This window comes from Acinonyx jubatus, chromosome E1 (assembly GCF_027475565.1).
Source record: "Acinonyx jubatus isolate Ajub_Pintada_27869175 chromosome E1, VMU_Ajub_asm_v1.0, whole genome shotgun sequence".
Taxonomy (NCBI): domain Eukaryota; kingdom Metazoa; phylum Chordata; class Mammalia; order Carnivora; family Felidae; genus Acinonyx; species Acinonyx jubatus.
This window is the reverse complement of record NC_069397.1, coordinates 46,270,452-46,285,418: the sequence shown is the minus strand read 5'-3', so window position 1 is coordinate 46,285,418 and position 14,967 is coordinate 46,270,452. Positions and strand designations below refer to the sequence as shown.

At 40.5% G+C, this 14,967-nt stretch overlaps 1 protein-coding gene across 8 annotated transcripts in view; it reads left to right on the top strand.

The window, feature by feature from the left end:
• The window catches only part of PITPNC1 (phosphatidylinositol transfer protein cytoplasmic 1), a 267,242-nt gene extending 252,621 nt beyond the window's left edge, over positions 1-14,621 (top strand). For 7 of the 8 annotated variants that reach the window (XM_053211780.1, XM_053211787.1, XM_053211785.1 and 4 more), the window contains one exon: positions 9,944-14,621. In XM_053211780.1, the coding sequence (XP_053067755.1) occupies positions 9,944-10,260 (317 nt within the window). In that variant the 3' untranslated portion in view covers positions 10,261-14,621. Of the gene's footprint in view, positions 1-5,776; positions 5,896-9,943 lie in introns of all 8 variants that reach the window. The other variant, XM_053211784.1, reaches the window with a different exon arrangement.
• The last annotated feature ends 346 nt before the right edge of the window (positions 14,622-14,967 follow it).

The window sequence follows — 14,967 nt, the reverse complement described above, 5'->3', positions numbered from 1 at the left end:
CATTAATAGGTACACCATAGAAAAAAGCACAAATGACCAATAACTTTGATACTAATCACAAGAAATACAATGAAAATAAAATATGACATTTGTTCATCTGATAGCAAAAAAATTAAGATCTTGAAAATATTCTGTTTTGGATAAAGTGGGAGAACAAATAAACAGTTTCTATAAAAATGATTAAGTACAAAAACCCATGACCCAGCAATTCCACTTTTAGAAATTTATTATAGAAATTTGTTTATTTATACATGTGCCCTTGAATATGGGTACAAAGAAGCTATTCATGATAGTGTTGTTTATAAAAGCTAGAAATTAGTCTCAGTTTAAGTGTTTATTTTATTAATAGGAATATGAGCAAATAAATTAGGATACACCCATACTGTGAATATTATTTGTGACAGTTAAAAAGAATAAGCTAGTTCTATATATACCACTATGGAAATATGTATATTTTCCATTAGTGGAAAAAGCAAATCAGATCAATATGTATGGGGATGCCTGGCTGGCTCCATTGGTAAAGTATGTGACTCTCGATCTCCGGGTCATGAGTTCAAGCCCCATGTTGAATGTAGAGATTACTTAAATAAATAAAACTTTATTTTGTTTAATTTTTTTTTTTTTACATTTATTCATTTTTGAGACATAGAGCGTGAGCAGGGGAGGGGCAGAGAGCAAGGGAGACACAGAATCCGAAGCAGGCTCCAGGCTCTGAGCTGTCAGCACAGAGCCCAACTTGCAGCTGGAACTCACGAACTGTGAGATCATGACCTGAGCCCCACTTTGGGTGAGCTTTCTCTCTCTCAATCTCTCTCTCTCTCTCTCTCTCTCTCTCTCTCTCTCCCCCTCTGCCCCTCGCTCATTTGTACCCTCTCCCTCTAAATAAATGAATAAATGAATGAATGAATGAATGAATGAATGAATAAATAAACATTTAAAAAGAAAAAGAACAGTATGTGTAGGATGTGTAGGATGTATGGCATAGGGTACTATATAGTATGATTCCATAAATGTAGAAATAAGTGAGACTATGTATGTGTAGTAATATACATGTGAATTCATAGAAAAGAAAAGCCAGTACCTCAAACTCTTAACAGTAGTGATATTCAGAAAAAATAGGATTACTGGGAGAGGTTACAAGGAATTAAATTCTTTTCTCAATATAAATCAGTACTATTTGAATTATTTCTATGGAACACAATTCATGTATTGAGTGACTTCATAAACAGTCACTGAAATCCATATTTTATTAAAAAGCAGAAAATGGTTGAAGCAGACCAACATTCATAGAGTGGAGGTGTATATATATTATATATTTTTTTTAATGTCACTTCTTAGTATTTTTTTTTTAATGTTTATTTTGAGAGGGAGAGTGCATATGCGAGTGAGGGAGGGGCGGGGGGGGGGGGCGCAGAATCCCAAGCAGGCTCCTTGAGGTCAGCAAGGAGCCCAAAGCGAGACTCAGTCTCCCAAACTATGGGATCATGACCTGAGCCGAAGTCAAGAATCTGACATTTAACTGACTGAGCCATCCAGGCACCCCAATACTATATATATATATATATATATATATATATATATATATATATATATATATATATATATTTTTTTTTTTTTTTTTTTTTTTTTGAGAGAGAGAGAGAACACATGTGCATGCTGCAGGGGAGGGGTGAAAGAGGGGAGCACGGGATCCAAAGCAGGCTCTCTGTGCGGACAACAGAGAGCCCAAAGAGGGTCTCGAACCCACAAACCCACAAACCATGAGATGATGACCTGAGCCAAAGTTGGACACTCAACCAACTGAGCCACCCAGACACCCCCTATATTTTGTTTTTAAATGAAAGCCTTTAGTTCACAGCTGAAGAAATCAAAGCAGATTCCTCAATTAACAAATTCCCTGGATCCAGAGCCTCTTGGACAAAGCGGACTGGTAATAAAAGCAGAAGGTTCCCATCTCAGCCCAGTCATCTGGCAGGGGGGAAGGTTCTATTTGGGCCACATTCAGTGTGACCTCCACGTGGCTGGAGTAGGAGACAGGATCAGCTCTCCCCTCATCCGAAGGAGGGTAAGAAAGAGAAGGAAAGAAACGGCCTCGCAAGAGGGCAAAGAGAGGAAGTCTTGTGCCACTGAAGTGTAATGAGGGCATTTATACCCCCAGCATACTTCCCAGAGCAGATCATATCAGTGTTATACACACACACACACACACACACACATAAAACTTCCAACAGCCTAATGTCAAAGATACTATGATGTACCTTTCTTACCAACAGAAACATCATACTAGTTACAACATACTCTTAAATCAAGGAACTAGCCCAGGGTTACTTATTTAAAAACCTTTTATCTAAGAAACGTTATTTATGAAAAGTAACTTATGACCTTCCAAATCCGTATATTGAGGGGTGATTACTTATCGGTCTATTTACAAAACAATTAACATAAGTTTCTTTTTAGAGTGTCTTAGTACACATGAACTGGAAATAAAAAGGTTTGAACCTAAACTGTTAGAAGTCATTCTCTGATCATTGAAAATCAATCCGTAATGAAGATGAATCATCTCTGAAAGTATAATCTGTCGTTGGGCAGTGCAATCAAATTCACTAAAAAATTGATTCATATATAGATTTTGAGGGAATATACTTTGCAGAAGCAAGACATAATGCATTTCACCAGATAAACTAAACAGGAATATTTTCACTTGATTAGGCTCTCCATAAATTACTAAGGAATATTGAAAATATTTACATCATATCCATAAGCATGTATGGTACATGGGGAGAACTCAGGAGTCTTATGCGGTCTAATTGGGAGATTTTCTTCTTCTAGGTGAAATTTCCTGGAACTTTGTTTTGTAACTCTTCGTTTAAAACAAAACAAAACAAAAAAGGTGGGGCGCCTGGATGGCTCAGTCGGTTCAGCGGTTGAGCATCTGACTCTTGATTTCGGCTCAGGTCACAATCTCACGGTTGTTGAGTTCGAGGCCCACATCGGGCTCTATGCTGACAGCGTGGAGCCTCCTTGGGATTCTTTCTGTTCCCCATCTCTCTGCCCTACCCTGCTTGTGCTGTCTCTCAAAATAAATAAATAGGTAAACTTTAAAAAAAATTTGTTTAAAAGGCACCATAATTCTAGAATGAGCAGAAATTTCAGAAAACTATATTTTCTTTTTTATTTTTAAATATTTATTATTTATTTTTGGGAGAGAGAGAGAGAGAGAGAGAGACAGAGCAGGAGCAAAGGAGGGGCAGGGAGAGAGGGAGACACAGAATCTGAAGCAGGCTCCAGGCTCTGAGCTGTCAGCACAGAGCCCGAAGCGGGGCTTGAACCCATGAACCCCAACATCATGACCTGAGCCAAAGTCAGACTCAAGCTACTGAGCTACCCAGGTGCCCCTAGAAAACTGTATTTTCTCCTTACCAATCCCAAACTGATGGTATTTGACCCCAAACAATAGATTTTAAATAATGTTCTTCGTTTTTGTTCTTACACAAGTACAGCAGATTTGATGTAGGAAATAATAAACAAAAGGAAGAAAATGAAAATTACCTATAATTCCAACTCCTCAAAACAATCACTGTTAATATTTTGAAATGTATCCTTTTAGTCTTTTTAAAATGTATGTAATGCTTTTCTGACAAAAATGATTTCATATAATACATACAGTGTTTTCACCTCCAATTTTTGACAATATACCGAGAACATTTCCCTATAGTGTTAATTTTCTTCTACATCGCTTTTGAATGGTTGTATATTACTATCAGTCCCCTGGGTTGTTTTCCATTTCTCACTATTACGAACAAGGCAGTAATGAATACCTTTGTTGTTAAATCCTTCTTCACATCTACAAAATTGAAATATCTCTGAAAGCACACGGTTGCACAGTTAAACCCTTCTCCTCACGTTGAGCTAATTAAAGATAAAGAACGATTTCTGTTGGGATTCACTAGAACAAAAAAACTACAATGCCTTTGTTTTCGTTTGCCAAAATACTGTCATGCCAGTGGCTGGGAAGGGAGGGGAGGGAGGGAAATGTCTAATGAACACACATATAGAGAAACGTCCCCAAAGTTTTAGCTTAAAAATGACCTCAGTATTCATTCCAGGTGTATTTGTGTTTAAGAAATGTTGATAACTAGCCTTTGAGGTTAAAGTTGATTGTATTGAAAGAATATTGTTAATTAAGATAACGTTTGTTCTGATTACAAAGCAGCGTCTCTTTGTTGCTTTCCTGTTACCTCGATTTTCTAAAAGAAAAGCATGCTCTTTGCCTGGCCAGACTGCTGCTTAGCATCCTCGATACTTACATTGCTTATGGACAGTATTTTTGATTGATGGTTTCAGGGTGGGCGGGAGGGGGGTCATCGGCTAAATAAAATAGCCCAGGTTCGGATTTAGAGCCGCCCTCCATCTTGGCCCCAGACCACACTGAATTGAATCACAGGGCTCTGGCAAGTGTACCCTGTGGAGATGAAGAGAAGCTCACATGACATACATGGATTGATATAAAAAGACAGCAAACCACATGATGCAGCAAATACTTAGGGAAAAATTCCAGCTGTGAATACCCTCTCTGAATCCCCACCAAGCTAATTCGTGATCGGGGTGGTCGCATAACCAATTATTCAGCATACCTTCATTGTAGAGGGGCATGAAGTTAAGTTCTGCCATGAGAGCAACAGAGGAATGCCTGTGTCTGGGAAGATTGCTGGTGGCGTGGTGTAAAATAACCAAAGAGCAGGGTGGGGAGTTGAGGGTAAAACAGCAGCCATCTTGAAAGTGAGAATGATATGTTTACGCATTTCACATACTGAAGTTGAATGGGTTCTTTGTTTCAGCTTTTTGTCAGTTGGATTTAGACGGGGGTTCCTCAGCCTTTACCACCATTGACATTTTGGCCCAGACACTTCCCTGTTGAGAAGGGGAGAGTGCTGTGCATTGGTAGGATATTCCGTGGCGTCACTGGCCTCCACCCCCTAGATGCCAGTAGCACCACCACCCCAGGTGTGACAACCGAAACTGTCACAAAGTTGTCCCCTGCTGGGAACCACTAGATTAGTAGGAGATCGTTATCCTGAAATGCTGAAAAACTACAGACTCAGACCCAAAAGCATAATGTCATGTGCCATTTTATTTATAGATCAGTGTAGGTGGAAGTAATGCCAGCCATCTCCAAGCTGTTAGACTAGACTTGAAGTTCGATGTAGACCCGCACTCTCCAACACTATGAATTCTGTGCAGAAATACATCCATGTGTGAGCACTGCGCCCAATATCCCTTGTACCGGTAAACATCGTTTGTCTGCCTTCTATGTCGTGTCTCCTGCACTAGCAATGAAAGTGTCCTTTCTATGGTCGAATGCGTTGACTTAAAAAAAATCTCCAAATCTGTTTTGAAGGGTGTATGAAAGGTAAGTATTAAACCAAACAAACCTGACCCCGTTCCCGAAGGGATCTTCTAACGATCGCTTTAGGAGATCTCAGGCTATGGCTCTGCCCACGTGCTAATACTTTCTACCCATCTAGCTCACGTTACAAGATTCACCCCTAAATAATTTCCACTCTTCTCTGTTCTAAGACTATTTCAACTTCACTTCCTTGCACTCACTCCCCGTTTGGCTGGTGTAGCTAACTTTATGACATCCTCTTCATAAAGTTAGCGAATCCCCTGCTTTTTAAACCTCTCTTTGGCTTCCGCTATCCTCTTTCCCTAAAGTCTCCCCCTTGAAAGTCTGCGTTTAATAACAGTAGTTGCCAACGTCTTGACCTTTTTTCAGATATGACAATGGATGATGTTCGGGAATACGAGAAAAACATGCATGAACAAACCAACATAAAAGTTTGCAATCAGCATTCCTCCACTGTGGATGACATAGAGAGCCATGCCCAAACAAGTGTATGTAGAATTTTTAAAACATGTTGCCCACCCTTTACCAAACGTACACATAAACTGATATATGAAATACTGCAAACGTTCAGTTCTCAGCCTGCCACAAAAACATGTCGTCGTCGCCCAGAGGCTGTTGGTGAGGAACCTGAGCTGGGTCTAAACTGGACAGTGTCCCCCCCCTCTCGACTTTTCGTTCCTTCAAAAAGCCGCTTGATTTGGGGGTTGTTCCACTCCTACAACCCAAGAACGTGGAGAGTGGAAACATTTGTGGCTGGTGAATGGCCTGCACCACGAAGGAAGACAGGGGTGAAAACAGAAGTCCTAGGAAAACTAGAACATCGTGACCGTAACTTTTAAGAACGTAGTTAGCATTCAAGTTATTCATTCAAGGGACAGCTTGTGACTCATCTGGTATTTGAGATTTCTTTGCATTTCCTTTGAAATGCTTTCTATGGCTCTTTATCGCTGTTCTATTCTAGCCAATCAGTTCCTTTTTACTTGGGTTCATCTCAAGATGGGGTGCAATCTGTGCACACGCTGGCTGAGCGGTGAAGGTGTGGTGAGCTGGGAACGTGCTGGGCCATGTAGCACGTCCAGCCTGGGACTTAAAATGAGACTCCGAGAGCCACAGGTTATTTAGTGGCACATTGGACATTGAGAGCTGACTGCATGGTGTATGTCAGCGTTTTGAGTATTGTTCCCTCCCAATCATTTGGTGCGAATGAAGGGGAGATACAGATAATGAAGAAAATGTAATCATCAAGTTGTTTGTATGTGTTTTTGGCCAGAGCCGTGATCTCTCTGGGTATCAGCTTGAGCCTGCCTGTCAGCTGGCCCATGCCCCAGGACAGAACATACTAGATTTTTAAGAAACTGGTAACCTAGTTGTGGAAAGTTGAGCAACAGCCATTGTCGTAAATGGGCGCTTCGGAATTGTGAAGATCTTTTGGTTGCACTTTGGAAATTCTTAGTTCAGTTTTTAGAGCATGTGTTTGGTGTGTGCCCCGCAAGGCTCGTTTGTTCCTGTTGGGTGTGTGTGGCTGTCCTTGAGGCCGAAATGGCCCTGACCTTTCCTCCCCATGTTGCACGCAGTGATTGGATTTGCGGAACGCTGTTGGGTAGACTTAACTGGGGTGTTCCTCTCTATGCACAGGCCAGTCCCAGCAGGACCTCCCCCTTTCCTCTGTCCCTGTGCCCACGTTGGAAATGCTCATTAAAGACACTGTCCTTGAATATGCATCATTTTCTATTCCTTTCCTTTTGGAATCTTAGATGCTAGCGCTCGCTCAGCCGCACTCTGAAAGCTGCTTTGCTGGAAGTGTGACCAGACAAAGGAAGCCAGGGGAAAGGGGGAGAAATGCCACATTCCCAGGGATACTAAGCGAAGTGCTTTTCTCATTCCAGGCTCTTATGGTTTATAGCTTACGGCTGTTTGGTTTTCTTTCTGTTTTGCTGTGATGATTACCATTAGAAAGTCCGTTTACTATGTATGTAGACAGTGGTACCTAGATGGTTCTCCCATGGGGAAGCCCCATGTGTTCTCTGGCTGAGATTCACTGTGGTTCCCATGACTTCAGCATAAGAGATGCCTATCTCCTCAGAAGTTATACAAAGCGGTTATTTTGAGTGCTGACGACATTTCCCTTATGCTTTGGAATTCCATCAAATTGGGGACCATTTATTTTTCCATTGTCTTTCTTCTCTATCATAATGAAAAGCAGTTGACATCAAGAGGCCGCTGTCCGTCACAAATAAAAACTGCATGCGTGCTCAGTAAAGTTTGAATCCTCAACCTCAGACAGGACGTGGTAGGTTGAAATTATGCAAAATTAGCAGCCATGAACACGGCAATAAGAAAATAACAGGCTTCTTTTCCACTGAGCAGTTTCAGTGCCTTCAAGGAAGGGAACTTCTAAGAGACTCTGGGAATGTAAAAACCCAATTCTGTATTTTGGATGCTCTCTGCCCCCTGCTGGATGTGTGGCGTAGAGCATTATACTAGCCACTAGAAAGTCTAATATTCCAAGATGACATTTATTTATGATAGCAGAAACATACTCCATTGACTAAAATCTTTCTGGGAGTCTCAATTATATTTTGGAGTAAACCCTTCTTTTTTAAAAACTTAATCTCATTTCTTAGCTTGTTTAATAGTCTTAGTATTTTTTAAGTGGTAAATTTATAGGTACAATTTTTCTTGTTATAGTCTAAATTTTCTACGATATCGATACGATCGTAATTTTGTGTTTACTTTATAAATTTCCCCTTTCAGAATCTTTTAACAATTGCTCCCAAGAAATCCTCTTAAGGGTTTAGTTTTTTAAGAAATATTTCTGGTTTCAAAATAAAAAGCTTCTGCACAGCGAAGGAAACAATCAGCAAAACTAAAAGGCAACCGACAGAATGGGAGAACATATTTGCAAATGACATATCAGATAAAGGGTTAGTAATCCAAAATCTAAAAGGAACTTATCAAACTCAACACCCAAAGAAACATTTCTGGTCTGCTCATGTTACGATATGACCTCATATATGCATATATATATCTCCTAATGAGTAATACCATGTTATGAATATTCATCCCATAATTAATATTTCCAAAGTGGATGTATTGCGCCTTGCTAGCTGATGCACTGTCATCTCATGGTTCTACCACTCGGTGCATGGGAGAGGACAAGAATGAAAAATGGGTCTGTGGGAAGTTAAAATACATGTAGAAAATCCATGGGCAATAGCTTTCACCTTTTATTCAAGGACAAGCCCTTAGACTTCCACTCAGTGCTTTTTCTAATAAGCCCAGTTACCTATTTTCTCTGTTCCCAGTAAGGAAAAATGGCAAAGGGGACCAGGGATAGCCAGAGAGTGATTAATAAGAACCGTAACAATAGTGATGATGGTAATAGTCGTAGAGTTTTGAAAACTAGAGATCTCAAACTATTAAAAAAAAAAAAAAAAAAGGGCCGTAATAGAGGAGTCATCACTGTGTTGTAGCACAATGATTTTCATATTAGGTCTAAATGGTAGCAAGTGTATGTAATACATTAAATATATGGCCGGAGCGGCAGGGCGGGGTGGGGTCCTGGCTGGCTCAGCTGGTAGAGCGAGCAAGTCTTGATCTCAGGGTTGTGAGTTCAAGCCCCACGTTGGGCATAGACATTACTTAAAAATAAAATCTGCTTAAGAAATAAATAGATTAGGGAAAGATTTACATTTAAAATAGATATTTTTTTTTACTTTCTCACTTAAATAAAAACATCTCAGGTGTTTAGAAAATCTCCCATCATCTGGCAATTCCTCTTACATGGGGCATCACTGAGTTTATTTCTTGAATGCTTTTTTTCTTTTATGTTTCCTTGAAAAATGGCTTTATTTTTCTTGGCTTTGGGATAATTAGCAGGGTTTGTTGTTGTCATTATCTTACCTGTTTTTTTAAGCTGAATTAATTAAAATACAGGATGGATACATAGTCAGGATGGGTTCACAGTCAGGAAACCAGTAACCCCCAGAATACAAAAAAATACATTTATTGAATAAGAAGAAAATCTGATGATTTGCCTGTTTTACCCTATAAAGGTATACTTGCATGACCTAAAGTAGGTAATAATATGTGTCATTCCTGGGCCATTGATGGCTTTAACTGCCTTCCCTTTATAGAAAAGATAGGTCTAATAATAGCTCCATATATCATACCATACCCACCACGCATGCACACACACACACACACACACACACACACACACACACAGTCTGGTTCTGTACTCTGCTGATCAGTTCTCATTCAGAACATTTAAACTACTCACTGAAGAATGCTTTGGAAAATCTTGGATGGATATTCATAAAGGAATTTTTTTTTTCCCCAGAGGTTTGCCTTAGTAAAAAAAAAACAAAATTTTTTTTAGGGTTTAGCATTTCAGTGTTACTTTTGGTTTATAATCTGGACAGACCTCTTTATGGTACAGTTCCCGTAGTTCCCTTAAAATCAGGTGTAGAGATAAAGCCATTTGCATCTCTTCTAAATGACTGGTCATTTTTCTATTTTTTTTTTTCTTTGAAGACATGACCATGGATGAAGTCCGAGAATTTGAACGAGCCACTCAGGAAGCCACCAACAGGAAAATTGGCGTTTTCCCTCCTGCGATTTCTATCTCGAGCATCCCCCTGCTGCCTTCCTCAGTCCACAGTGCCCCTTCCAGTGCTCCGTCCACACCTCTCTCCACAGACGCACCAGAATTTCTGTCCGTTCCCAAAGATCGACCCCGGAAAAAGTCAGCCCCAGAAACTCTCACGCTTCCAGACCCTGAGAAAAAAGCCACCCTGAATTTACCTGGCATACACTTTTCAGATAAGCCATGTCGGCCCAAATTAGAGTAACTTCCTATGAATCTTTCAAGGGGTTTTTATATTTTCATTTGGGTTGTTGGGTTGTTTGTTTGTTTGTTTGTTTGTTTTTAAGAATCTTCTGATAGAGAAAAAGACTGCTTTGTCACTCAACCATGTTCTTTCGATCTCTGAGTATGCATGTGGTTAAGTAATTTCCCATATAATACGATTCCCTGAGTATGCCACACAGCATCATACTAGATGTAAAAAGTAAGGCTTGCAAAGGACAGAAGGAATCTTCTGTAACCACAGCTGGAAGCCGGGAGGAAGGCAGGAAGCCTTGTTATTGAGCATTTGATGAGGTAGGTGTGGACTTAAAGAGTAAATGAATGAAAACCTTATGCCACTGTTAACAGGGGTGGTAAAATAGTGAAGTCAGTCTCCTCTCATCAAACCTGAATTCTCAAAAATACTCTCAGGCATAACATACCTAACTGTTCGATTTCAAACTGTTTATCGCCAAGACTTGAATACTAGTATTTAACTGAGATTCCTATTTTGATTAATCTGACTCAGGATTTGGGGCCTAATTAACTCTTTAAATTTTTTGAAAATTTTAATTATCAACCTATAGAGGCTCCAAGTGCAATTAATGAGAACTTATTTATACCTTTCGCAGAATTTAATAAAGATTCCACTTGTTTCTGTCTTTTAATAACTTCCCCCTTTGTGCCCTTGTGGCCTCACAAACCTTTCAGAATTGCATGGATGAGTGTGGCCATAACTGACTGATTTGGGGATGGCTTGGTTTAGGAACCAAGAGGCCCAGGTGAGGCAAACGTCCTTTTTCTCTACAGGTACCAACAAACCCTGAATTGTCACCTTCCGTCATCCATTAAGATTCACAGTATTTGCAATTAATTGAGTAGAATTCGTTGGCTCTTTGTCCATTCTAAAAAGCGCAGGGGTAGTCTAAGCTGACTGGACTTTAGCACTGTCACGATGTCTGGTTTGGGAACCCTGAAAAAGAGAACTGTCTCCCATCCCTCTCCAGGTTTTACTTTTCATAGCATCCAGATTTCCCTGGAACAGATTGCCCATCACCGGACCTTAAAAAAGACTGTCCTTCTCTTGCTCTTACTTGAAATCCAAATACTGGGAATGCTGCATAAGTGGAGTAAATGCTGTCGGTGGTGGGGGGCGGAGTGAATGCGCAGAATTGATGACTCCTGTTTGTAGAGTATACAGGAAGCATGAGAAAAGGTGCCCCCCTGGCTAGCTTTCGTTTCTGCAAGTAGCCGTAATGCAGGATCAGAACCCAGGCTGACAGGAAGCAAGACCATTCAACCCAAGTGGCAGAAAGCGAACTCTCCTTTGCTCTAAAGAGAAAACTCTGCCATCGTCGCGCCTCACTGCCTTTAAACGCAGAAGGAAGGGCAAGCAGAACCTAGAATTTATTTTTGTCCTCCAAGAGAGGAAGACGACAAGGTAGTTGGGCAACTCCGAGGCCCCAGCTAGCCTTCCTGACCATAACCTCCAACCTCAGGAAAGGGACCTTCCCAAAACACAGATTCCAAAGGAAACAACAGAAACCAAGGAGCGTGTTCTCCTTCCCACACAGCCTCTCAGCCAGTGGACCCTGCCTGCTTCTCTCTCTCAGCGCTCAGCACGCTGCCTAGTGTCTTTCCAATTGATCAACTCTCCCAAGGTGCAGGCGCTGGCCCCACGAACCCAGCACCGAGTATTCTAAGTCCTACGTCAGACTGTCAAGATCATTTCTTTATCTACAGGTTGACATTGAGCTTAGTAAATAAATAAACCCAGAACTCAAAGGAAACCAGTTGCAAATAGCTTAGATCCACAGTGCGTCTCTTCCCTGAGAATGACGGCACTACATGTAGTAAGACCTCTCTGCATGATAGTAGCATGATTTTTGCCTGTGGGAAAACTTAATCTTCTCAAACCTCTTGGACTTGCTCAGTGGTCCCCTCTCCACACAGTAGTACTTAATGAGAATGTGTGGCTTTCGAGTGCAAACTTCTACTCTCAGAAGACACTGACATAGTATACGTATTTGCTTACTGTTTGCCAGCTGAAATTTGCCAGGATGGGGCGGGATCGTTATTTTTGCACAGAACAGATTTCTCTTGTGCAGGTTGTTAACACATCTGGCACCCAGTTTTTCCATTAATACCTTTGCCATTTTTCTTTCTTTGTGAAGCAGCTTCTGCTATCAAGGTCAACAATGCTATGTGCTTCAGAAAGCTGATTTCTGATTTCTTTCTGTGAGTTTTCTTTCTCCTGTAGCCAGTTCAGTAACACAGACATCAGTTTCAAAGCTGCCAATGATCGTGTGGTTTTTAGCCAACAAATGTGTGTGCACTCCAAGTATGTTCAGTTTTTCCTGTCTACATGTGGTTTGTGTGCATTTAAACAAGGGGGTGGGGGGTGCAAATATTCCCTGAGCTGCTTTGAATATTTAATCCGGTCATCACAAGGCATAAATGACTTCAGTATTTTGTCTATCTTGATTTTTCACCTGTCCTTTCACATTCTCCATACACGAGTCTGTTTCTTGTGCGATACAAGCCTGCGATGAACGTGTATATATACACCATTAATAATTCCTGTAAGGATGGAAATTAAATGCTTGCATGATGGAAACTTAGAAGAAAACAAAGCCGAAACTTGAATTTATTAAGCATGTTTGGGGAAACATAGAATCTTAACTCAGTGCCTCTGTCTGCAATGTGGAAACCTTCAACTTTGTTCACCGAAATTGTATTATACCTGTATATATATAAATATAGTATAGTGAATCAGACACCACCAGTTTTAAGTCTCTGGTAGCCAAATTAAAATAAATAATCCATAGAAGAACACATATGTTCACCCCATCTTTATCTCTGTCGTTAGTGGAGACCATCAAAATGGCCATAAATATCGTTGCTTTGGATGGATTTCAAATGGTGAAATACCCCTGTGCTTCTCATTGGCTATAATACAGCATTGTCGCTTTGGCTGTGCTGTCCCAGGATAAGAAGGTCTCCGTGTTTTTACTGCACAGACTTTCTCTGAGATGAGCTCTGAAGATCATCGCATTTTCCTACAGTTGGGCTGAAATAAAGCAAAGCAAAGGAAAAGCATAACAAAGGAGTCTGTGACGTCTTTCAGTTACCAACAGAAATAACAGAAAGAGTTTGCTGGTGAACTAAGTTATAAACCTTCTGCTTTGGGTTTGCATCTGTGTGTGGGGGGACATGGTTTTAATTTGGGAGGATTTAATACCCATGTTTTGGATTGTGAAAATAAATCTCTAAGGGGTGCAGTTGTGGGTGTCGAATGAACGCAGACACTTAAAAAAACACGAGACCTCCAAAAGCAAATGACACTGTCATCAACAGTGACCTAAGAGAAAAGATTCTGACACTTCTCAGGAAGTCATTTTTCCGTGAAAATTTCAAGACTGTGTTTATGTGTGTTTTCCAGTTTTACTTACCTTAGCATCTCTGCGTGGCCTCAGAAACAAGGTCACTGGCTGGCTTACGTCAATAGGAATTTTACTTGTTACAAGGGCCAGAGTATAATTTAGTCACATAGAATGTGTATTCAGATAATCCAATAGAGAAGAATTGCCTAAATAGCTTTAGTCCCTTTCTGATCATCTGACTCAGTAGGCTAGGTGACAACCTGCCATCTGAGCCATAATTCTTGAAATTAAAAAGAAAAAAAAAAGGTCTGTTTAATAACTGCAATTGATCATAAATAGACCATTTAAACTCTCCATTCTTGCTGAAACTGAAGTGTTACTCGAGAGCACAGTGTTGGCATGCAGAGACAACACCTACTGGGTTCTTCTGTGTTCTACCTTCAAAACAATCTGTTTGCATTTGAACTAGAAGTGTTTAAGCTTTTTAGGAGTTAGTGCAATAAGAGAATGTGAATATGTTAAGAATTTTTCAGATGCCGTTATTATAATTTCATTGTTAACAAGTGCATTAGGATAAGCCTCTGGATGTTTTTGCTTAAAATGGAAAACGTCTGTCGAATTGCAAGTTTCCCTTCAGTTTCTGTGTCATCACCAAGAAGAGGTTCTTTGAGTTGTTATCTCTATGCCCCTTACATGTGGCTTCGAGTGTAATTTTTTAGTGTTTACATTTCAAGCCGGGATCTGGATTAGTTACATATATTGAGTCAAAATACCACTGCCACTGCCGAAGGACCAAGTTTTGGAATGCACAGTGTTACAGACTACGAGCAGAGCAAGCAAGGTTTGATCATCATATGTGCCATCCTCCTGTGTCATTTTATGGCTGTTTTGTGTTGTTGGTTTTTTTCCCCCAGTTATTTATTATTGTTAATAACTTCCTTTTTCTTACATTCTATTGTAAATAAACTACCAAGCAATCTTCTTTCCAAGTGTAGCTTCCTTCTTTCCCTTTCTCAGCCATTCTCAAGGGAATGTTAGCAATTGTGAACTTGCGGGTTGCCGGAAAAGAAGCTTCGAGGAAGAAGGAATGAGCCAATGGTCGGCACTGAGACCTAGTTCTAGGTAGGAGTGGGAGTGGGTAGAGTGAAGACAAATGCTTTACTGCCCTTTGTCAGCAGTCGTTTGCTACATACCTCCCAGCCTATGCTCTCTTCAAACCTGAAGCTAATGTCAACGTCCGTGTCCCGGTTGCATCAGGCCACAGGCTTCATATAACTGCACCATAACTAGGCTTTCCACACCGAAAACTTTCACGTAATCCTGTCACA